Source organism: Vanessa cardui, chromosome 1 (genome assembly GCF_905220365.1).
Source record: "Vanessa cardui chromosome 1, ilVanCard2.1, whole genome shotgun sequence".
Taxonomy (NCBI): Eukaryota; Metazoa; Arthropoda; class Insecta; order Lepidoptera; family Nymphalidae; genus Vanessa; species Vanessa cardui.
Window position 1 is genome coordinate 4255771 of NC_061123.1, and position 26211 is coordinate 4281981.

Genomic DNA, 26211 nt, shown 5'->3' on the forward strand with positions numbered 1-26211 from the left:
TAGGAGACGAGCTATCATAAAGCTCATCAACATCTTCCTTCTATCCTTTATTTGGTCATCCCCTTCCTCTATATCCATTCTATCACAATGCCTTATCACCATATAAAATATAAACCAGATGAGTAATTAGGCATTTATACTTATAAATGTATTACGTTCTATTAAATGTATATGGACGATAAATAATGATAAAATTACCTTTTTCCTATATTAAATTAACAGTGAAATCTTTCCGAATCTTACCAATTATGTTCCTAACAACATGTGTACATGTATGTAAATTATATTCATATTTTATAGACGCAAATTACCCTTACGTGCTTATAAAACTATTAATTCTCTTTGTAACTATGAATATGAGTTAACTTTAATATTATTATCAATAAACAATTAATTGTCTAGGGGATTATGCATTTGTACATAAACTTGGTCAGCGAAGGTTTTGGATACAAATCCCCGCCCGTACCGATAAGAAGATTTTGCAGTCAAGAAATTCTCAGCAGCAGTCCGAAATTGTTTGGAAGTTGGCAGCATTTAAACTCCAGTGCCTTAGAAAGATCTTTAGTCACTAAAACATATTACGAAGGGCTGTGTATTGAAGTTGGCGAATCAAAGTAAATAACCTCAAAGGATCGGATTTTAGTTCTAGTTGCTTGTGAACAGTTCAAATCAAATCTTATCAAAATTTTACTTTGCTTATTCATTAACTGAACACTGAACTACTTAATGAGTAGATAGTATAATAAATATATTAAGAGTCAGTCTTAAAAATAATAACTACATTTATTTTAAAGTCAAGTGAGCCGAGATGACCATTGGGTCAACTAGAATACTAGTTTCAATGAAATTCTGCCACATGTTTATCCTACAACACGTATTGGAGTGGATTATGCTCCAAACCTTATCCTCAATGGGAGAGGAGGCCTAGCAGAGGAAAATTTACAGGCTGTTAATGTATTTAAAAGTCAGCATGTTTTTCAAATTATTATATACAGCCTAATAATAAAAATAATATATTTAAAATTATTTATTAACATTGTATAATAATAACAATAATGAGCAGCAAATAAATAATACTAGTATCAATAAATGATATTATGAGTAAGCTTAGTATTAGGCTTTTATCGAGTCTTCCTTCGGTATCCTTTTGTGTTTGTTCTTTTTATATATCAATTCTATGGTCCAGAACATAATGACTATACCAAAACATGATGATAGTATGTAGAAAGCTGTAGAGTAGCTATTGGTCAAGTCCCGTATAGCACCTGTAAAAAATATCCTAAATTAGTTTGACAACATCGACACGATGAAAAGTCAACATTGGTTCATAACAATTGATTATTTAAAAATAAAGATATAACCATAATTAGCAAGGAATCTTATAATGAGACAAGATTGCCCAGTGGTTGGAATGCTTGCATCTTAACCGATGATTGTGGGGTCAAAACCAGGCAAGAACCACTGAATTTTTACGTGCTAAATTGTGTTATAATTCATCTCGTGCTCGGCGTTGAACGAAAACATCGTGACTTCATGTGTATAATTTCATACAAATTCTGCTCACGTGTAAGAATACACGTGTGCAACTTAGTAGAAACTAACCCGTGGTGCGATATTTTCCAAATCTTCTCCTTAAAGGGAGAGGAGGCCTTAGCTCAGCAGTCGGAAATTTACATGTTATTGTAATCTTATTATAATGGCTTATATTATTTGAGTCGTTCCCACAAAAACAAACTTTGTGAGAACATGCATCGAACCTTTGGTACACGCGCATCTTCTATCAGACGTTATGATTAAAGTTGATAACACTGGGATGTTATATAATTATAACACATTTCAATTTACACTAATAACTAGCCGCTGATCCCAATTTTATAGTGGTAAAATTAATACAAAGTTACATGTAAAATATATAAAATTGCTGACGTTATAAAATAAACAAATATTTAAAATAATGCTATAAAGGCATTAGTTTGTAGCCTTAGTACTTAACTGGAATTAAATGCAGGCGACGAACTAAAAAGTTAATTTAAAATGAAAATCATTAACAACTTACCTATAGCGGGACCAACAGTTAAATTGAAGAATGCGAATAATAATAGCACTATTCCTATCGCTGAACTGAACTTGTCTGGATCTACACTGTCTGCCACCACCACTGGTAGAAGCATCATTATAGTGCAACGCGGTATTCCCATCATTGTTATAAAAACTGTCATCACCAGCATATCATCCGACCAGAGCATTCCTAAAAAGAATTAAGTCATATGATAAAAATAATAATATTTAAAAATTCACCTACATTCCATGTTCTTATCCTAATTAATTTATGATAAAAATCTATTTTTTTATAAATTAGAAATATGATTATAAGAAAAAAAATAATTAAATTATATCTATAGCGTTCAAATAACACATCTATCATATTTTTATAATAGACTGGTGAGTGGAAAGTGGTCGGCACCGACCAAAGATGAGAAATTTTAACAATCATATCACCAGTGCACTCCCCAACTTTTGTAACTAAGATGTTATGTTCCTTGTGTAAGCTACACTGTATCTCTCACCATTTATACCAGAATACAAAAGTACAAAGTATTGCTGTATGGCGGTAGAATGTTTACTGAGTGGATAGTACCTATCCAAACAGGCTAAACGGGGTGGGTTTCATCAAGTAATCACTCACATTTCTTGGAACGCTCTGATATTTTCATTTTTTGCCCTATTGCAGGAATGGAATATAGTCAATAACTTATTAAACAACAGTTCATACCAAGCTTGGTAATTAGGGCCAAGACAAGTCCAACCACGTAAATCTCGTGGCTTCCAACATTAAGAAGCCAGCCGCTCATGAAAATAAAGAAAGCTCTCGTCCCCAAATCAGTCATCGCGTTTAAAGTCAGAGCCCAAGCTATATTTCCCTAAAAAAATGCATTATAAAAATTTGAAATCGAATGATAATGTGCCACTTATTTAATAAGTAAGAAAGAATTGTTTTGGTTTTATATAAAAATTTGGTAAAACTTACCTCATTCCACCCTAATGCGTATAAGGCTTGTGGAAGCAAAAACGTAAATAGGTATTCAGAGAACAAACTTAGAGCCACTCCGACAGCTGCATTCGATATAAGGAAGGTCTTCAAAAGTGAGACATCTATTATATTTGACATAAAATTTCTGCAAAAGAATTAAATTGTTTCTTTACAACTTTAAAACTAAATCATCATAATGATTACAGACCCTAGTTACTACCGTGGTGGATGTACAGACGGGGTAAGAAAAGGTTCGTCACTTTAAGATCTATTTTCGTGTACTCAGTATGAACGATAATAATCTGCTTTACCTTTTGATTTGATGTTTAGATTCAAAAGGTACTATGAGCTTAAGACTTGATAAATGAATTAACTTGAAAACTGACGAAGGTTTTCTTACTCTGACTATACATGTATTTGCATTATTACAAATACATTATCATTTTATACATCGTAGTAAGTATTATTCAGAATTGTAATAATATTTTGAAACAGTAATGTCCCGTAGTATCCAAGATACCACGAAAATTCTTTCTTCGATTTTTACGGTACATAAAAGTTTATGTTATTATATGTATAAAAATGTTTGGCGTATTAAATATTTTTCGTGCTATACAAACGAAGCTCAGTACTTGTATTACTAAAGATGGTTTAATAGTTAAAGACTATCAGATCAAGATCTTACTTTTTGCACTGATTTTCTTCATCTTTTGGATTTTCAACACTGAATTTCTCAGTTGGATTCTTGATGGCGTTTTCGGTTTCAGATTTGTTTACTTTTTTTAAATCTTCTTCGCCTTTGAAACCTTTTTCTTCCATAGCCAAAAGGGACTTCGTTTCTGAAATGTCACAGAAATAATCTTAGTTGTAATTATAAAGTGTTTAGGTTCGATTGTCAGAATTTGAACCATCATCACAAATTAGATTTTATGTTTTTACTATGTATAATATAACTCATATACCAGTCTCAATCTCTTCGGGTACTTCAACCTTTTTCATATGCCACTCCACTGGCTGCATCAAGGCCATTCCGATTATATTTTGCAAGGAAACAGCTGATATTATTAATAAAGTTCCTCTAAATCCATACGTTTCTAAATTCCACTTGACAAATTGAGGTGAAACTAAGGCGACAGCTCCTAGAATTATATTTTTTTGACTTTGTTACTTGACTATTGGATAATTTAATTATTTTATTGAGACATATGAAATGGAAAAAAACGTTTTCTAATTTTATAGAAAAATATATTTCATGACCGTAATTTTGGTAGCATTTGCACTCATATTGGTACTGTACTTATATTTGGTTAGATTTTTATTTGGTTACTTTGTAGTAAAAAAAAGTGAAATGTCATCGCTAGTTCTTATAAGCATTTACAAATTTAATCCCAAGGGACTTATTGATATTGTCACGTATTAAAATATACTGCTAACGAGACGAAATCAAGTTTATATAAAAAAATACACAAAATTTGTTACCTATAACAGTCTGCGTAAAACTGACAGCGAGCAGTCGTCTCTTGACGAAATAGTGATTTAATATTGTACAGGATATATTATATATCAATCCATTACCTACACTCTGAAACATATAAGTTAAATAAATGTTTGCGTATTCTTAAGGAAGAGGCCTATTCCAACAGTGGCATAAAGTTTTTACAGACTCTATCTATCCTTGTACTTTTTTGCCCTGTTATGTTGTTTGGATCATATATGTATATATAGTAGAGTACTTTAGTACGATATGATCACAGTGCTTCTTCTAAGTGTTCTTTCTACAATTTTTTTACCTTGCACAGATTACGAAAAATTAATAATATTCTTATGTTCAATAAAAAACACAGGGACTGCGCAAATATGCTATAGTTGGGAAAAATAATATAATTCCTTTGTTGTATATATGAAACATTTTTACACAATATTCAAAATATCTTATGTCATTATATCTGATATCTTGATCAAAAAGCTTATAAATATAACAAAGATTTTTAGATCTATAAAGGAAATGGGCGTTTCGGTAGGATTTATTTTGGTTCCTTTCCTATTTTTGATAAACTGATATGATATAAATAATAACAAGTTTCACAGTATATTTGAAAGGCATTTTACGTTTTGTCAAATAATACATTAATAAAATCTATTGAAAAAATATTTAACAGAAGTCGTATTAGTGTGTACAAAATTCTAGGGAATACAAAACAGCTTTCAGCTGGTATAATTATTCTTATATGCAGTTCTGTATATTGCATATATGTATGCATTTTGATCGTTAAAAAGAATAACTGTATTGCGTTTAGTAGGAATTGGTTGAATCTGTATTCTGAGGGTTATTTATTTGTATTTTTTTTTAATTCTAAGTGTTGTACGTAAAATATGAGCGAATTTTTACAATTTTTACAATATTTATAGATGTTTGTAGTTTAAATAAATTAAAATAATTACAAAGAAGTTTACCTGTAGTACTCCTAAGCATAAGAAAAATGACAGCTTCGAATTCACAAAAATGTTGCCGAATATTATTCCCAAATTAAATATTATCGAAGCAACCAGGCCGAGTTGACGTAAAGATAGAAGCTTTAATAGGGGATTCACGATCATTCCTGGAAATGAAAACAGTAAATTTACAGTGAAACTTACGTAATAAGTAAACAGGACTCTGAATTTTAATAAAACCTTTTTATATAAAGAATATGTTTTAATAATAAATTAAGCAAATACATTTCAGAATTTGGACCTTAAAGTTAATAAGGTTAAATGAGAATTTGTAGCATTTACGTCAGAAGCAATGAAATTATAAAAAGTCCGATGTTTTTCATTAAGATTTAATGAAAGGTCCAGCTACCATTCTATTAATATCCAGACAAACAAAAAAGTTTTTCCTACTAAATTAACTCAACGATCATAGCTTGATCTCGTCGATGAAAAAAGCAATAATTAAACACTAACCGAGTATTGAGAATTAATATATAATATGATAATTTATTTTGAGGAAGGTTTTGAGCATGAATTTGGATGGACATAGAGGAAGGGGACGACCAATAAAACGATGGTTGAACTGTGTGAAAGATGGTATGGCTGGAATTAATTGAAAATTGGAATAAGAGCAGGAGGATGATGATGATAATTTAGAAATGCTTCTCATTAACAACAAAAGTGGTCACGACAATAATATATTTGTCTACAAAAATACCTGCAAAAGCAGCACTAATGGCACTGACTCCATTTAAAAATGTGATACCAGTTGAATCCATGTTCAGTTCAATGAATAGATCCTTAAATATCATTCCATAGCAAGCCACGAATGTTGATGTGGTTATCTGTTGAACAACAAGTTTTGATAAATAACTATAGGAACAATAAACAAAAGTCATAAATATGAAAATGAATAAAATACTATCGGTCCTTCAAAAATATTGTTCCACATTTGAACACAAAATATATGCGTGAAAAATTTGGGAAAGACAATGTTTAAAATCATATATATTAAAGTATTCGCAATAAATACATACTTTAGCCATGCAATCTAGGCAAAGACTTTAAAATATTGATAAGGTTAAGTCTTGAAGAAGTATTAATATCAATAAAGGTATACCTGCATACGAGGTATTTGTAAGACCGACTATCTGAAGTTCGTGTAAGCTAAATAAGTGTTAAATCGTTTAAGTTAGTTTATATTAATCGAATGAGAATAAGAATTTGCTACTCTTTTATCATCTATTGGAAAGCACTATCTTATAATAAAAAAAATGATCTGGATTTTACATAATATTCTGGTTCTGAGCTGTCCAGTACAGCTCAGACTAATCCGCTATATATAGGAAAATCTGAAAATCTGTATATAAATATCAATACTTCCTATCACAGCTAAAAGTAACGAAGTATACAAATGTAAGACTATTCTAAGGACTATTCTAATTTGAAGTTACTCGTAATAATAAGTTATTTATCCAGATTATTATTATTCAAAGTCGCTTTCAATTAGTACACTTTGTAAATTAATTGCTTTGAATGGTGACACTATTTTATAACAATAATTTAAAATAATTGAGATTCCCTAGATGTCAAGAAATATTTATAAATGCTGTACAAGATTTTCGTTGAAGTGGATTAATGGCCTTTTTCCTGTCTATTTTTTTCTGGCGTCCTTTTTTACGTCTTTTATATCTTTATGTGAGATGAACCTAAGGTAAAAAATATGATTTTTTCTTTAAAAATTTGAACACATTTTTATATTAAAAACAATTTATCGATCATAACCAAGTTGCTTCCGAGGATTTAGTCAAAATACTTGTAATGACATACATATGTAAACAGCTCAGGGAATAAATTAATCAATATCACATATATTTGGACATAAATTCTTCTAAATAAACTCACCAAATTTATAATCACGCCCACACCGATCATGTAACCCCATCCACCATCTGGTGCCACAAATTCATATTTTTTACCATTTTTCTCTATGACACCCATGTCGGAGAGTTACGTCGAAACTCTAACGTCAACTGAACCTTGCATCAAACAAGTAATCATGTGTCTTTATCTCATGTAAATAGTATTTAGTTTTGTATGTAGTTTGATTACCGTAATTACATATACTTGTCGACTTTTAAGTTCCGTATTATTTAATGTTGTAATGTTAATGACATCAAACGTATTACTTTCTCCTTTAAACGCCTCCTCAAAACTATTTGCAGATTTAAAGTAAATAAATCTATTGTTATTTGTTAATTATTACGAAATATATTGTTTAAATCATAAAAGTTTCTTATGGGGAGTATTTTCATTAAAATTCAAACAAAGATACGATTTTCACTTACAATACTTTTAAACTAACTTAATTACATGTCATATCATGTATAGTACGACACAATTTAGATTCAACATCGGCAAAATTCGTAAGACCGATCACATCCGAATTAAGTACGCTATCCCAAATTATCAATATTTATTTCCTATCTGGGGGCACGGCAGTGCCCCAGCCAAGTCTCGAACAAAACGGGCACGGCCGTACCATCTCTTCTCGAAGCGATTCGCGGCTGGTTCGCCATTTCTGTTTAATTTGTGCTCATTGCCAAGTCACTATAATTATAATATAAAGAAAAGTATTGATACAATTATTAATGTTGATTTATAACTACAAACAATTTGAATAGGACTTGGCTTCTATGAGATCTCAAAACTTTTTACGATGGAAAGACTGCATCGAGAGACTTGGCATTTTTTTACATTTAATGTTTTTGGTGGGATATGATCTGTACACAAACTTAATAACTTGTATTATCATATAACCGTCATAGTTATATTCGTCAATTTCACACGACACGTCGATTTACATGCACTTTCTTTCTCGAGTTGAACTGACGCGAGAATCTATAGCGACGAATAGCGTTGAATGGCGCGATAGGAAGCTATTATAGCTATTATATATATACAATATAAATCAGCAGTAATGAAATTGCCGATACTACATCTAAGTTGTGTCGTATTATACACATGTCTAGAAAAGAATATCCAATTATTTTTTTCGTAATAAATAGCTATGTCGAAATTTTACAGTATATTCTAATGTCAGTACCGTCGTGTTAGCGACGCAGGACGAACAAGCTATATCAACGTTTAATAGTTTCTGTTCAGGAACAAATTTTAAGGAAGAGACCTGAGACGAAATTTAATAATGACAGTCACTGTGGAGGCAGATTCAAATCAAATATCGTCAGACCAATATCTAAAATGCTATATCATTATTTTTGAGCGATAAGAGGTCCCAATTACTTGCTTTAGATAGCTAACGACGACTACGACTACGACGACGTGGTAGGGCTTTTTGCAAGCCAGTCTGGGTAGGTACCACTCACTCATCCAGTTATTCTACCGCCAAATAACAGTACTTAATATTGTTGTGTTCCGGTTTGAAGGGTGAGTAAGCCAGTGTAACTACAGGCACAAGGCACATAACATCTTAGTACCCAAGGTTAGTGGCACATTGACGATGTAAGGATTAGTTAATATTTCTTACAGCGTCCTTGTCTATGGGTGATGGTGACCACTTACCATCAGGTGGCCCATATGCTCGTCCGCCAACCTATACCATAAAAAAGTATAATCAATTTACGGTATAAATTATAGTTTCAAGTCACAGTCATAATAATAGTAAATAATATATGTTACACCGAAAAGAAACCACTAGGTTGTTGTGTTTATTTGACCAATAACAATCGGATTACAATAATTATTTTTGCATTTGATAGTATCCTTGAGTAAGGTTATAGGCTAACATCACGCTACGGTCACGTGATCGACCGGGCCTAGCCTACAATCTTCAGTTAGATTCACGTTTTCTATCTCCATTTTTTTCAGTTACATGCATTTTGTATAATAACCCATAAATGTTTCAAAATATTTATTTACATAAATATATTGTACAATATACTTATATAAACAAATGTGTACGTATTGTGTTTGATAGTAAAATATATTATCCCTGAAAACGCATTTTATTTCGATATAAAAGTTTGTTTCACATACAAACAATATAAAAACATAAAATAATTAATAAAATAATTACATAGTTTAATACAGAGTCGCCTTTACCGTTACCGCTTAGTGTCCCTATGTATGTATGTAGTAACAGCCTATAAATTTCCCACTGCAGAGATAAGGCCTCCTCTTCCATTAAGGAGAGGGTTTGGAACATATTCCACCACGCTGTTATAATGCGGGTTGGGGGAATGCACATGTGGCAGACTTTCGATGAAATTAGACACATGCAGGTTTCCTCACGATGTTTTCCTTCACCGCCGAGCTCGAGACGAATTATAAACACAATTAAGCACATATATATAGTGGTGCTTGCCTGGATTTGAACCCGCAATCATCGGTTAACATGCACGCGTTCTAACCACTGAGCCATCTCAGCTCTCGTATGTATGCTTAGATCTTTAAAATTATTAAATTACGCAACGGAATATCATGCGTTTTATTTAATAGATAGGTTGAATCAAGAGGAAGGTTTATTTTTACATGTACAATATAGTAAAAAAATACTAATAATTTTAGAAGTTTTTAAAGTGATGTCTTGAAAAATCCATTTTGTATTATAAAAATGAATATTATTTGATACAATATTTATTTCACAACTTTTCATATTACTTAGTTGGTACCAACCAAAAATAAGAAAACCAATGTCTGATCATTACTAGACCTGGATTATTTATTTAAACATGTACATAGCTATATACATATTTGTTAATAGATAGCAACTCACGGTGATGATGATGCTCACAACTTTATAATTATCTTTAAAATATTTGTCTTACTAGCATGAGCCGTCAAAATTATTATATTATTTAAATATTTTAAAGCCACTCCCGCAAATACTGTTTGCATAGCTTTGCAAATGTTGGGTTTGTAGAGGCAATCTGATTGATGCAGATTGAATCGAATTAACAAGCGTCTGGTGCGGTTCTCATCACATTTGTTGTTTAACTACATAGCCGTCTCATTTCTAATGCGATAATTGTTTTATTCGATAAAAATCATACTTCAAAAAGACAATGCAGATATATGCTAAAAACATTGCGTATATATGCAAATTAACAAAATAAAACAATATAATTCATTATATACGTCAACTCTCTACTACCCTACTTTATGGCGTACTGTCAAATATAATACTACTAGTGATCTTTCTTCAGATTCTCGCATCCAGCTCCTTCCAGCTATCTTGCGCAATTTTTCACTCCACCGTGCCCGAGGACAGCCTACATTATAAACACAATTATTAAATATATATTAAATATATATTAAACACTACAGAATATAGACAATACAAACTGCTATACCCTTGTATTTTAAACCTTCAATATCTTCAAAGATATTCAGTTCAATTACATGTTGTATATTGATCTATATGAAATTCACAATGTTTTTAAAGTACTCTATTGGATGAGGATTAAAGATGTGTTGCTTAAAATCGAAAATAAGCGGAAATAAGCGGATATAAAAAGTAAAGAACAAAAATTGTAGGCAATTACTCCGTAAATGTTCTGTTGATAGACATTTACTATTGCATTACTGATATTTTTTTGGACCTTTTTAGGTGTATAATACTGTACTACATTATTTCGATCTATGTTGTATAGTCCAGGCATTGTTTGCAATGTAATACCAAAAAAGGTTATTATTTACGACAACACTTTAGACACCTCTAAAATTATGAGCGTTTGTCTTCTATTTTATGCATGTATTGTTCATATAAAAACCCTCTTGAAATAGTCTATTAAAAAAATGTGTAATTTTAAAGATGTTAGTATACACAGGGACAGACAGACTACGATAAGCGGCTTTGTTTATCTATAATATGTAATAATGCTATATGACGGAAATAATCCAAGACAATGATATTAAAACATAGTCAATTTTACTACTTTTTATTAATTTGGAAATTCCAAACCTATTTAAAGAGCCGAGATAGCTCAGTGGTTAGAACGCATGTATCTTAATCGATGATTGCGGGTTCAAACCTAGGCAAGCACCACTGAATATTTATGTGCTTAATTTGTGTTTATAATTCATCTCGTGCTCGGCGGTGAAGGGTCACATGAGGGTCACGTGAGGAAACCTGCATGTTTCAGATTTCATAGAAATTCTGCCATATGTGTATTCCACCAACCCGCATTGGAATAGCGTGGTGGAATATGTTCCAAACCTTTTCCTTTAAGGGAGAGGAGGCCTTAGCCTAGCAGTGGGAAATTTACAAGGATATTTACTGTTGCTGTTGTATTCCTAAGCAAGGTCAAACAGAGAAACATTAAGAATGTATTTAAAAGCTTTAAATTGAATTGAAACCTGGTACTAACGCAGTACTATTATATAATTCAATTTTCTAACATTTGAAAACCTCGCAAGATCATAAGAATCGATAACGCTAAGTAAAAATAGTGGTGCAATCATTATAAACAGTTTTGAACAAACGACAATAGCTTATCATCAGTAAAAATGCTTTAGCAATTAAAGATAAAATGTTGGTGAAAAAAATAACAATGTTGTGTACGAATAAGAGTAAACAGTACTGATTACAATTGACTACTTACTACATAGCGTAAAATGCTGTAATGCCAATACTTCCACCGACAATACTCAATCAAGCGATTGATGTAAGATTTATATACAAATTACCGTACTGCCCAGTTTATCACGTGAGTAATATGTAATTTAAACGTAACTAAATATATTCATTTAAGACATCAAATAAAATCAAAATCAAATCAAATCAAAATAAACTTTATTCAAGTAACTTTTAACAAGCAATTTTGAAATTTCACTTTACAATTAAGTGAAAGTAGATTCTACCGAGAAGAACCGGCAAGAAAATCTGTAGTTACTCTTTTTCAACATTTAAAAAAAGTTCACTTTAAAACTTCTAAAATTATTAGTATAATCCTTTTCCTATTGAATCGATATATCTATTAAATAAAAACACATCAGTCTCCATTATGTAATTTTAAAGATCTAAGCATACATAGCGACAGACAGCGGCAAGAGACTCTGTTTTATACTACGTAATGATGATGATAATGATATGTAGAAATGAATGTATTTACTGACTGAATATTCCACAAAGCAAACATTATAATACAATAGTATCTGGCGAGTTTTACACAGTTGAATTTATATTTCGAACGGTAGTCGCTTTACTAAAAATAACGAGTGTCGAACGATTTGTTCCACAAAAATGCTTGTATTTTCAGATAGTCGAAAAAAAAAGAAGTAGGCGGTAGCGTAATGCCATACTTCTCGGGTGTGGCTTACAGCCCGCCATAACGACGCGAATGCATTAATTTTAATAAAACAATTCAACCATTTGTGCCAGGCTAATTTTTGGATAGCTAATTATCGTCGAGTATGGCTACTCGAAAATCAACTTGCTTAATTAGACACCTGAAGAACCGCCATACTGGTACAAATTACCAAATATTTTGTATCCTCATCTCCCGGTCTAATAACGAAAAATAATACTTTAAATTAGAATCATATTTCATCGTTCACAATATTACGACGGGTTACAATCTACGAATTTTGTAACCTTACGATGACAGACCAACTTGTAAAGGACAGTGGGAAAGAACTTCTTAAGAAGAGCCTTTTGTCCAACAGTAAAATATTATCTGCTAGTTTATTTTTAGCAAAGGAATTCCTATACCTTTATAAACACTAATTTTTCTAAGATTATTAAAACAAACATTTACAGACATGTTTAATTAACTTCATAAATATTTACATAACGTATTCAATTACATACGCTGAAAATAAAACACAAACCGCCAGTAGCGAGTATACTCGTTCTTGACAATGAATCAGATCTTATCAGTGTTATAAAAACTACTGCAGAATTGTAATTACCTAAATGGTTATTTTCAATATTTATGTGACTAAAAAATGCATTGTGTTATTATAAGCTGTTGTTGGTCAAAAGGAAAGGATGTGTTTAAGTTTAACTACCATTCATAGTTATATTTAAAATGTGCTATCTATGCAGATAAGGATCTCGTGTGGGTGTAGGCAACTGCATATGCTTGTCGAAGTTTTAATATTGTAAAAAAGAACTCCAACAAAACATTTTACAATATTCTTTTTTCAAACTTGAAGAGGATACGGGATTGAAATACGAGTTACCCATTAAAAAATGTTTTTTTTTTTAAATATAGATTTTTTATTTACCCAACGTAGGGATTGAACCAAGGCTTTTGGGGTTTAATCCTCTAACTTATCACTAAACTAACGAGGCACTGAACTATGCGAGTCTACTGATAGTCGATTTAAATTTGATAAGATATGTAAGGCATATCTTTCAGTACAAATATTATTTTAGCATTTGAATAATATTAGTGAACTGCTTTATTATAATAAATAATTATTCAAGCAACATAATTAGTTGTTACAGAATAATGGCCGTGACGAGTAATCTCCAGAAAAAAACCAAAGATATATGGACGAGTTATTTAAAACAATTTCGTCAGCTGAACTCGTAAATCCTTCCATAACCTCGAAAAGACTAAAAAGTAATAATGTTTTCAAATAGGCAGAAGCGAAGCCTCTTCGCCTCCAAGTATTTACTAGTACCCAACCCATTTGTTTTAGTCACAGAAATGTACATAAATACGTGCCCCTACGTGAGAGATCAGGAATATTATGAACAGCTTTACATCTAAAATAAACACGACATCTCAGAATTGGAACCCAACATCTACTTTTTAGTTAAGAAACCAACGTAACATCCAAAAAATATATAGCCAATCAATTTATGTGACCATTAAGAATTTACGTTTTAAATCTGTTATATCTTCGAAAATATTCATTTAAATGACATGCTGTAAAGGTCAATATTTAGGGTACGTAATTAGATAGGGACTAATGCTGTGTTGCCGAAAATAAGCCATTATTTCTCGTAAAAAGTAAAGGATAATAATTGGTTGTTGTTTGCTATCCCTAAGAAATAAACATATAACATCGTGGACTTTTTTTAAAGGCCTTCTTAAGGTGTACAATACCGTAGTACATTATTGTATTCCATCTCGTAGGGTTTAGCCAGCGTTTGCAATGTAAGCGAAAAACAGTTTTTATATACAACAGCACTATGGAAATCTCTAAAATTATCAGTGTTTTCTAGATTGTATATGTATCATACATTTAAATGTTAATCTTGAATCTCTCAATCTACTAAAAAAAAAATACATGAAAATCCATGGCGTGATTTTAAAGATCTAAGCATTAGTAGAGACACGACGCTAAGCGACTTTGATTTATACTATGTAATGAAAATTCAGCTTCATTCCTATAAAAGAAAATCAGTAACCTATGTGTTGTTAAAATATGTGGCTGAACCAATATGTCTTCCTACAATTATTTTAATTGTTAACGAAAATATCACTAAATCTGGTCATTTTTTTTATTTTATTTGATGCAAACAGCGAAATTTTGAACTATTTCATTGCGAACATTATAATTATAAAGGGTTATACTTCTGCGCCTGTAAGAATATTAGTAGCAAAGAAGAAGGAAAGCGATACAAACCGCCGTTTTATATATACAAGAAATAACTTATGAAATTTATTTAGTTATAGTTGTAAAATATTGCGAAATATTCAGTAACGTAAGGTATCCTTACTGAAATATAAAAAATGTTACAATACTTTGTTGAAGTAAAACTCCTTACATATTTTCCCTTCAGTATAAAAAAAAGTTTATGAAAACGAATAAATCGTTGCCTACAGAAAATGAGCCTAAAAGTTTTCCAATTACTTACAATGTAAACCTTAACAAAAGTTAATAATGTTAATATTTACTGGTAATATTATATTATGTAAACAATGAAACTCACTAATCCTCTTAACAAATACTGCAGACATTTATTTAGCGAAACGTCTGTATCAAAGTCTCTACAAAAGGCAACAGTAGACAGATTATCGCGTGCGCCCCTTTGCGGCGGGCCCTGCCCTGCCCTATTTACAAGAACGCTCGCTAAGTTATAAAAAGTCATGATTACCTCACTTAAATTCTGTGCGCTTTTTTAAGCAACGATTATGAAAGTAGGTTAGGTTTTATGTCAAAAATATGGTTCAACAAACAACAAAGTAAAGGTATTATAAGTTCGGTATTTATTTAACTTTCGAATTCAGAATTACGTTTTTAGAAAATTTTATTACTTTTTTTCATTTAAAAATAAATTACATGACCTAACGGTCATGCATGTATTTATTATTATATATTATATATATTAGTTTTAACTATTTATTATTAAAAAAAAATATCGTTAAGAATTCTACCGCCAAACAACATAACTCAGTAATGTTATGTTCCGGTTTGAAGGGTGAGTGAGCCAGTGTAACAACACGCACCAGGGACATATGTAATATCTTAGTTGCCAAGGTTAGTGGCGCATTGACGATTTAAGGAATAGTTAATATTTCTAACAGCGTCATTGTCTATGGGTAATGATGACCACTTACCATCAGGTGGCCCATATGCTCGTCCGCCAACCTATACCATAAAAAAAAGAATAGTCTTACGTAGTTGAAATTAGCAGAGGGTACTAGATTTAAAGTATTGACTGGCGTCTACAGAAACTTCAACGAATGTTGGGGTCAAAGATATAGGGGAATACCCCTTTGTCATAATTAATAGATAAACAGATCGATGGTGATAAGAATTTTGAGCTGTCAAACATAATGCATATATATCTCGTAATTAATTGATATCCTCAAAGGTCATCGCGTGCTTTTCCTGATTTTTTTCAGGTTTGTATTATATTAGTTATGTAATATCCCTTATTAGATTAAACCGATCCACAGAAATCTTGTTAACAGACTGATATAACCTTTGTCATAATATAATATAGTTACCCGTTATCTTCGCTATACAACTATAATTATTTATCTTAGATGCTAAGATCTTCGATTCAATTATATAAAGCAAAGGACTCGGAGGGTTCAGCGCCGCTCTTAAAACCTGTCGCTAAGGTTTCTAATTTCCTTGCGAATATCAGGTTCGTGTGTGCTACAATTTAAGCTAAGCGTAATCAATCAGGTAGAAAATCGCATCGCACAAAATTGACAATTTAAAGTTAAAAATAACATGTGTCGTAATTATTCATAAGAAGATTATTATTATTTTATTGTAATTAATTGTATGCATTCAAATAAAAAAAATAAAAATTAAGTAACTACAAGGTAGTGCAACGCTTCTTTTTTTTAAATTTCAACACATAACCTTATTTTTCTTTTATTATTATTTTGAAATGAGAACTGTCAACAGAATAGTTGCAACTATTAGAAACAGGATACCATTCTTAAGGCATTTAACTAAGTGCAGACATCTGGTAAGAAAATATAAAGGAATTAAAACCAGCGGCTTCATAGCCTATATAAAATGCAGTTTCACTAACTACTCAAAAGGCTTTATTCGTTTTCGTAGCGAATATACGTGAGTCACAACTCTTCAATATTCTCTTCAACCCACGAAATAAATGGATTGTAAACACAAATAAAACACTCGAAAATGCCATATTGCTTACCCGTATTTGATACCACGACCTATATTTTGTGACCTATTTAATATCACAATTATTAAATATATTATCAATGTAAATTCTATTAAGAAGAACTGACAAAACAATCAGTAGATACTCCTCATATTTTTATTTAACTTCCAATATTCGTATGTTTGGGTCAAATCTTACGAGCCGAATTAAAACCACTCGATCTTATCTTGCAGAGTTGATTTTCACTTGTTGGTTCAGATGTCAGTGCATTTTTAAACATAGTAGTACCAATCCCGGCTTCACTTAATCCCATACTTTTAGATTGAATAATTAATAACATAAAACACCATTTCTCGTATCCCCACGATTTGAGAACATCCCGATAGCCGTTACAGGTAGTATCCGAATACTTGGCGTTGATATTTCGAGCCTCGTTCAGTTGCGCGGTCAATTGGAAGGCAAAGCTAAATTGGCAAAAAAGCTCGTTGCGCTCAACAAGGCCAGACAGTATTTCACGTCGGCCCATCGCCTAAAACTTTACAAGGCGCAAATTCGGCCACACATGGAGTACTGCTCGCTCCTATGGGCGGGTGCTCCCCACTACTTGAGCGTATACAACGTAGAGCGGCTCGAGTTATCGACGATCAAGCCCATTCCGATCTCCTTGATCCTTTGGCCTTGCGTATTGGCCTTGAGATGTTGGATCATTCTGCATCTTCTACCGATTTTTTCACGGGGAATGTTCCGAGGAATGGTTCAGATTAATCCCGGCTGCTGAATTTCACCTTCGGACATCTTGTCAAAATTCGAAGTTTCACCCGCACCACCTTGATGTCCGAAAATCCACAATAGCGCGATTTCTTAGACATTTTCTGCTTCGCCCAACCACTTTGTGGAACCAGCTTTCGCCGGCAGTTTTTCTGAACCGATACGACATAGGAACCTTCAAGAAAAGAGCCTACTCCTTTCTTAAAACGCACCTGCAAGCGTGGTGTTGCAAATGTCCATGGGCGGTGGTAGTCAGTAGTAAACATTTTTTTTACCTGCTAAGGAAGATAAAAATCTCAGTTTTTGGAGTTCTAAAATAAGCAAATGAATTTTTTTTTATACTATATAAAGAAATTTAAGAAAGAGAGGTTATCAAACTAAGAAATGGGCTACTGATTGTCCTGTTCTGTAAGTCATCACCACTACCGGTAGACATTAACTATCTAAGAAATTTTAATGAACCATTTCATCTTGGAAACTAAGATGCTATATCCCATGTGCCAATAGCTACACTGGCTCACTCACCTTGCAAACTGGAAAACAATATCACTAAGTATTGATGTTTGGCGGATTATCTGATGAGAATTATTATACTTTACTTGAGTTATACAATTAAACCACAAAGTAAAGCATAATGAAGCCACACCGATAAATAACGTGTGCGTATTTTTAATGAATAATTGAATTAGTTTAAAAATACCAATAATTTCAGATAATATTTGTATCAAAAGACACAACTGTTAATATACTTGAACCTAAGTATTCAAGTATATTAACAGTTGTAATTGTAAACGGTGTGACATTAAAGCCGTAATGACAGAACAAACAGAACAACTTGTTTGATATGTGCCCGGCTCGTGCTATGTACCTGATCGATAAATTAAATACAACGCCGACCATGGCGCGGTCAGGGCCGGCCTCTTGTAGATAACGAACGATGAAACTTCAAAGTTGTTGATAAAGGGAAATCAGGGAACAAGGAAAATTGTTACTGTTGCTATAATTTTAACCGATAGCCATTTGAATTCATAATTGCGAACTCCATTTTCTACCGTCGTCGTGAAGAAATAATTCATATACGATGTTTTTTATTGAAGAGGGTTTTGTATGAAATTTAATGACTGTCTCGAGAAGAAAGGATTTTTATCATTGTTCGAACCGGATTCTAAGTAGAGTTTTATTACAATGAAAAAAATATATCGGTTATATGTTTTCTTTGAATTGATTTTCAGAACTAATTAAATTTTAGTATAATGGGTTCACTGTTTTTTGGTAATGATTACGAAAATTGATGTATATATGGCACCTGTCACAGTTCTTACTAGGTTTTAGTTGCAAACGTGTTATTTGTTTTGTAGGAGATATTTTTTTAATTGATTACTATGTAGTTTTAATAATAATACATTTTTGACATTAAATGCCGTCGTGGTATCTTATACGTGAATCCTATACGAATATTTCGTGTTCGTACCAGGGACAACGTTGAGAAATATACGTAAGCTTAATTTACATTCAAAATCGAAATATTCTTTATACCTATAGGCCCCTATTTATGTTACAGTTTTGAATTCAATTAAAGCTATGACTGGTTCTGAAAGCAGATTCTATCGATGTATAAGTTCATATTGTGCTTATTGCTAAAAAATAAACCACAAATAGGAGAATGCCTTGGGTTTTGTGAAATTCTCCAGCGTATATCCATCAACCCGAAAAGGAGCAGTGTGGTGGAAATAGCTCCAAACCTTCTAAATACGTGAGAGAGCCTTGCATTGAAACTTTACAGACTTACGTTTTTATAAATTGGCCTTTTTTGCTCTTTATAAATTCTAAGCTCTAGGTATTGTGAGCGGAAGTCGAACGCTAAGACGTTTTTTGTAAGCAGAAATTTTATATTACCCGGCTTTCTTCTGAAGAGGGAACCTTTCTAAGAATTTTGTAGTACACCAAAATGCTATAAGCCGAGTATAATTACAGTGATGTCTATTTAATGCCTTGCATTGTGAATGGGAACTGAAACGCTTTTTTAATATTAGCTTCCACACACGTCTTCACCCGTGCGTCATGTATTATGTAACTTTTGAAAAAATGTCTTTCATGATGGTCTGTTAAAAATTGAAAGTGTAACGAATTAACCAATAGTCCGTCTTACTTTTGCATTATTGTTATATGAATTGGAACTATTTTGATTTAAATAATTAACTTTTTTTAAAAAAAAATAAAACCGACTTCAAATGCGTGAACACAAAAAAAAAATTGTTCAAATCGGTTCATAATTGGCGGAATTATCGCGTAACAAACATAGAAAAAAAAACATACGGGTCGAATTGAGAACCTCCTCTTTTTTTTAAGTCGGTTGAAAATAGTTAGTAACAAGTCATATATCATTCGTTATTATTGCCTCAATTCTATCGTTCTTACAGTGGAATGGATGGTTCCTTGATCAGCCTGTCTACAAGTAAATTTAAAATTGTAACATTGTTAAATATGAAATGTTTTAGTATGGGAGTCATATCTTAGAGCATTATATATATTAATAGAATAAATGAAACATTAATAAAAAGCAATTAAGATTGGACTATAAGAATAAGATCTTGTTACATCTTCTCGTAGCAGTTTCATTTCGCTTGACGTCAGCATTACTAGTTAAATGAGAAAAATGGATAAGTTGCCACGTTTCAACAGTTAAAAGAATTTTTAGATAATATTTCCGACCAAATTACGTAATTCAAGAATACGGATACTAATAATTCATTCGAAATTTAAACAAACTGAATGGTTAACTTTGTTTTACATTCAGCTTAGTGAAGAAAAATAATAAACTAGCACGTGTTTAGTGAAATTTTCATATTCACCAACGCGTAGTAGAGCAATGTGCTTGCTCAACAGTTATTATCCAACCGTGAAAAATTAACGTGCTGTGTTTGTATCGTAGTTTTCTTTACTTTATTGGAATTTAAGTGAAGTGAGATATGTCTCACTAGTTAAACGACAAAACGGAATGACGTCGTTAAATCATTTTCAAAGTCTCAAATGACATCCTGACATTTCACGTTCGTTTTCTGCGGTGAGTTTCGAGTTAGTTCTAACAGAATAGATCTACAGGTGTCACGTTTTATTATAAACAGCAATATGATTTAATGCAGTTCTTACAGTTTGCATTGTTATGTCAAGTTTGCACAATAGGTGTGGTCTAGCATTCGCAGTGCATGATCAGTATATTGTCGTGACGTCAGCAACTGGCAGGGCTGTACATAGTAGCAATTCATAGCTGTTATAAATACATAAAATCTTTTTTAATGCAACAAATAAAATGTAAAAATTTTGAAATTAAAATATGTTATTTGTAAATAATAATTTTAATAGACAGTGTTTTGTTTCAAATATATATTTGCATACCAAGAAGTTACGTTAAGTTACCTAGATTTGTAATAAAATAATTTTAAAACAATTATATTTATTTTTAGTTTAAACTTCGCTAAAAAGGGAAACTTAAATTATTAATCAAAATACTTTTGTACTACCCAATATAAAGTCAACGAATTATTATTACACGAACGAACTAAAAATAAAACAATTTTGTTACATAAATACACTAAAACAAAACTATGAGCGAACCTAAACTCAAGAGGCAAGCGATTACACGTAACAGCTACGTATACATTGGAGCGATGGAATGATATACCGTACCTAATTTATACACGTTCAATGTCGCGTAGCTTTCATGGGGACGGTGGTGGCAGTGGTGGCGCACCACCATACCCGATCCGACGTGTTTTCGCGAAGGGAAAATTCTCGATTTACTCGTTAACTTTCTCTGAGCTATCTTGACGTATTAAAGTGAGTGATACAAATATTGATTGGTCAAATTGCATTGAATTGTGAGGGAATGTTCTTTAATTAATTTTATCTTTATAAGTGAACTTATTAATAGTGTGTATTGAAGTTTGTTGTATACATATATAGTGTTTTAATTATAAAAAACTGTATAGCCATATTAATTAATATTTGCTGTTATAGTATCTGATATATTGATGTTTACTTTATGAAATGTTAATTTCAGTGAAACAACTAAATATGAAAAGTTTTAACCGTAGCCAAGCAGATTAATTAAAATATTCAAATACCTAGTTTCATTCATGCCGAACATCGGACTCGCTGAATTTAATCCGCCTCGGGTTTAAGCGGATCCAAACTGTCAAACTAGATAGAACATTGCTTTGAGGTATTGTGCATCGTTGCAAATATACAAATATTAAATATTATTTCATCATATATTCAATTGTTTTTATTTATTCATTACGCATATGGCGATATTCTTTTACTTTACATTTGGTCAATGATTTCACGATTATTGACGTTCAATATTTAAACTTATTAAAACATAACACTTTTTATATTTACTAACATTTTTGCATGCAACACTGCAATATAAATTAATAGAATAATATCATATAATATTTAAATGGAACAGAGGGTGGGTTTAATCAGTATACGTAATCGCCACTCTGTATGATAATATTAATAAGGCATTTTTTAACGTGGGCCACGTAAAATATACTAGAATATTTAAATAAGTAGGTCAAGGTAAGACCGGATCAGGGGCATATTTATTCACCAGTAACCGTCCAATTATGGGGCAGGTGTTCTCTGATCTCTATTTGTCTTTTTTGCTTGACAATGAACTTCATGATCATCGGTTGAGTTGTTTATACGTGAAAAATAAGCCAATGTATAAATAATCTCACTTTCGAATTCTAATTCAAAATATTGGTTACAATTACTGCTAAGGTTTATAACATTTTCGAACACTGGCTAGTTGGCGACGTCTTTGTGCATATTCCACAATTCAATTACATGGTTTGTCTCGGTGAAGATCGGATTCTATTGCTCTACGAAGTCCGAGCGTTCGGTTATTAGGCTAGATTTCAGATATCGAAGTACATCCCTTTCAGCAACGGAGTTCAAAGATGAAATACAGAAAAGTAAGAATACCTCCTTGTAAACATAAGTTGAATACGAAATTAATTTAACATTTGAATATAAATTAAATTTGAAATAAAATAAAATTAAATAACATTAAATGCTTAAATACATACCAACATGACTTAAAAATAGTTACTGTATAAATCTTGATCGCGTGGAATGGTCCAAGAAAGCTAGTAGCATTTCATTTTTCTATTTAATTATTTTATAAATTTAATACATAACCTTATTACAAATATATTATAATAATAAAACAAAATAACATGTCTAAATTAAATTTCTATTGTAACAATTATTATAAAACAATTAATTAATTAAACTTTGAACATTTCGCGATAACTAATTTAACTAAATAGCAATATGCGCAAAATATAAAAGGACTCAACGTAACAGATAATTGAGCATTTCCAATAATCGTCCAATACCGATCTTGTAATTAAACGCCATATTCGCATAACGATAAAATCGTATTAATATATATGCACGTGCTACGCTTTAATTAATTTCAACTGATGTAGAAATGAAAATTTCATATTAAACTTTAAATTTATGAACTAATTTTTGATTCATTTCAATATTAATATCGTTTATTTTTCACCGTTCAACTAATTACAAATTCACATGTTATGGAAAAATAATGAGTAATTTTAAACTTATAAATAAGCTTTCACTCCGCTAAGTCAATAAACCCTGCCCAAAGTATTTTACGTTTCTGCATTAAAGTTACGAAGACATCTTTGCGAAAGTTTAAAAAGATAGATCATGATAAATAATGTCAATTTATTATTGTTGATTTTCATATATATGTAATTTAATTTAATTCTCACATATTAAATTAAAAAAAAAAAATCAAATATATACAAACCACTGAGGTTCTTTATCGGTGCTTTTAATAATTATTTTTCTTGATAACTAGACATTTCATAAAATACAATGAAATAATGTCTGTAAATGCCTCCTTGAAGTATAGTATATTTTGATTTTGATAGGTTTTCCTTTTTGTATATTATGATGGTATCGCGATTAAAAAAAAAGATTTCTGTTATTTTAATTGAAATCAATTATGTATTCAAAATTATACCGGAACATATTACTGCAATTGATGAAATGAGCCAGTGCCATTAGTGTCACAACACACAGGGGACACAGCATTTTGTATAAAATTGTAGCACGCCGTTTGGGTATATGTTAAACAAGCTATTATCAATAATATAGGCCCAGTGTCGAGCCTTAATAACGCTTAAACCCTTAGCCGTTAAAGTTATTTATGGTGAGCGGATTTACGGCGTAGAGGTTGGTTAGTAATTTAAGGGCGGAGAAAATACACAAATTTAGAAATTTAGTTCAATAAATTCGTTGCTTAAATATTTGATTAGATATGTAATTTATGATTGTTTATTAATGCATATTTGTTTATCTATCCACCTCTGCATATAAATGTTAAGATATTTTTTATAATAAAATTTTAAATTAACATGGTTGTTTTTATTATGACAGTAATTAAAAACGAAGTAATTACCATGTTTTTTATTTTTATTTGTTGGAGCTCGATATTTCGATATTATCTACGAATGTCTTGTTCACGAGACTGAAATTTGCGGGTAGATGGTGACGGCATTAGAAGTGTTCAGATCGGACTATCTTCTTTCTCGTACGTTTGCTTTTTTATAATGCCTAGATAGGCACGAATTTACAGAAGTAAAATACTTTCACCAAAGTACATGAGTTATACCAGAAGATGTAGATTGTACATAATATATAATTGTGTTTCCCATTCGTATCCGATAGTTATGTAAACAAATAAATTGATCAGACAAGCTAAATCTAGTATAACTTACTTGCAATTTTTAAATTAAAAATTTGCAAGAATTGTTGAATACCATTCATTTCTCTTTAAAGTTCAATTCAACACTTTGATTATATTATATGCATACTTTATGTATGATAATGTAACTGCACATTAGTATAGTATATAATAATACATATAATAAGCTTGGCTACAAGATTTTATAGATTTAGTTTCATCGTAAAACAAACTTTGAGAACTATTGATATTGCCATAAAATATACTCTATATTAGACGCGTTTACTAATATCGTAGCGTTTTCGGTAACTAGAAATATATGTTAGTAATAGAAACCGAGAATTACGGGCTCAAGCCCAGCCAAGCACCACTGAATTTTCATGTGCTTAATTTGTGTTTATAATTCACGTCGTACTCGGCGCTGAAGGAATACAACGCGAGGAAAGTTTCATGCAGCGAATTAAATTGTGTATTTTTTGTTACTAGTTATTGCTCTAGGATTCGCTCGCTCAAATTTTATCAAATTCGGTTGATTGGTTTGGCAGTGAAATAGCGACAAACGGACAGACAGACAGACAGTATTACTTTTACATTTGTAATATTAGTATTGAAGTATAGATATATATATATATATAATATAGGAAGTTTAACGCTTTGATGTTAAGTGAGCACCGAGGTCAATTTATATTGGTGCTGTGTTAAATAAACCATTATTTAAATCGTCTATACGAAACCAAACCTAGAAAATGTTATGTCCCTTGTGCCTGTCATTACACTGGCTCACTGATCGTAGGTGGTAGAACATATACCTAATGAAAGGATGGTACCAAAATTGAAACAATTTCTTCTTTCCCAAGGGAAACCTTTACACTTGGTTTTCTGAAAACCCTCTCTTTACTTTTCTATAGTTATGTAATTAAAATTAATACTTATGGTTGTTGCATATTGCACACTAAGCTTTAAAATAAAATGAACAATTAATTCGTTAATTTAAGTGTGTGGAGATAAGTGGTGAAAATGTTCAGTAGTGGAGACACACCGTTGATGACACCGGATGGCTACAGCAGCATATCACAAGGTAATTATTACTAATTATGAAACATATCCCTATTGTATTTTTGACGACCTCCGTGGTCAAGTAGTGTGTACACCGATTTTCATGGGTACGCCACTCCGAGGTCCCGGGCTCAATTCCTGGTCGAGTCGATGTAGAAAATGGTCATTACTTTTCTATGTTATCTTGGATCTGGGTGTTTGTGGTACCGTCGTTATTCCGATTTTCCATAACACAAGTACTTAAGCTACTTACATTGGGATCAGAGTAATGTATGTGATGTTATTCAATTTTTTTTATTTTTTTTTTTACTTTTTCAATGCTCTGGTTTTATCAAAATTTTATTTTCCCTTTTTGGTATTTTGTTCAAATAGAAACGGCTAGGACTACCCAATTATTTGATTAAAATTCTACATAAATTGAGTATGCTCTCTGTAACAAAATGAGTTTGTGAATACCAAGCGCCTGTAAACTGGAGAATAGTGAGTGAAGAATGACTCCAGTTCATTAGATGAACATGAGTAGGTATA

At 31.6% G+C, this 26211-nt stretch overlaps 2 protein-coding genes across 6 annotated transcripts in view; one reads left to right on the plus strand and one right to left on the minus strand.

Annotated features, from left to right (window-relative positions):
• Positions 1–26211, plus strand: part of LOC124539311 (solute carrier family 12 member 4) — a 448925-nt gene that overhangs the window by 188000 nt on the left and 234714 nt on the right. The window lies entirely within an intron of this gene.
• On the minus strand, positions 1013–7547 carry LOC124543721 (monocarboxylate transporter 12-like). Its single transcript, XM_047122036.1, has 10 exons — positions 7409–7547; positions 6222–6348; positions 5486–5631; positions 4511–4613; positions 3994–4170; positions 3717–3870; positions 3029–3176; positions 2774–2921; positions 2057–2248; positions 1013–1265 (listed from the first exon to the last, which is right to left on the minus strand). Exons 1-10 carry the CDS (start codon positions 7502–7504, stop codon positions 1114–1116), a joined length of 1443 nt encoding a protein of 480 aa, XP_046977992.1. The 5' UTR covers positions 7505–7547; the 3' UTR covers positions 1013–1113.

Coding starts and splice junctions, on each gene's coding strand:
- LOC124543721 (XM_047122036.1), bottom strand. CDS start 7,504: ATGGGTGTCATAGAGAAAAATGGTAAAAAATATGAATTTGTGGCACCA. Junction 5,632..6,221: donor CATTAGTGCTGCTTTTGCAG/GTATTTTTGTAG, acceptor TTTCATTTCCAG/GAATGATCGTGAATCCCCTA. Junction 2,249..2,773: donor GGCCCTAATTACCAAGCTTG/GTATGAACTGTT, acceptor AATTCTTTTTAG/GAATGCTCTGGTCGGATGAT.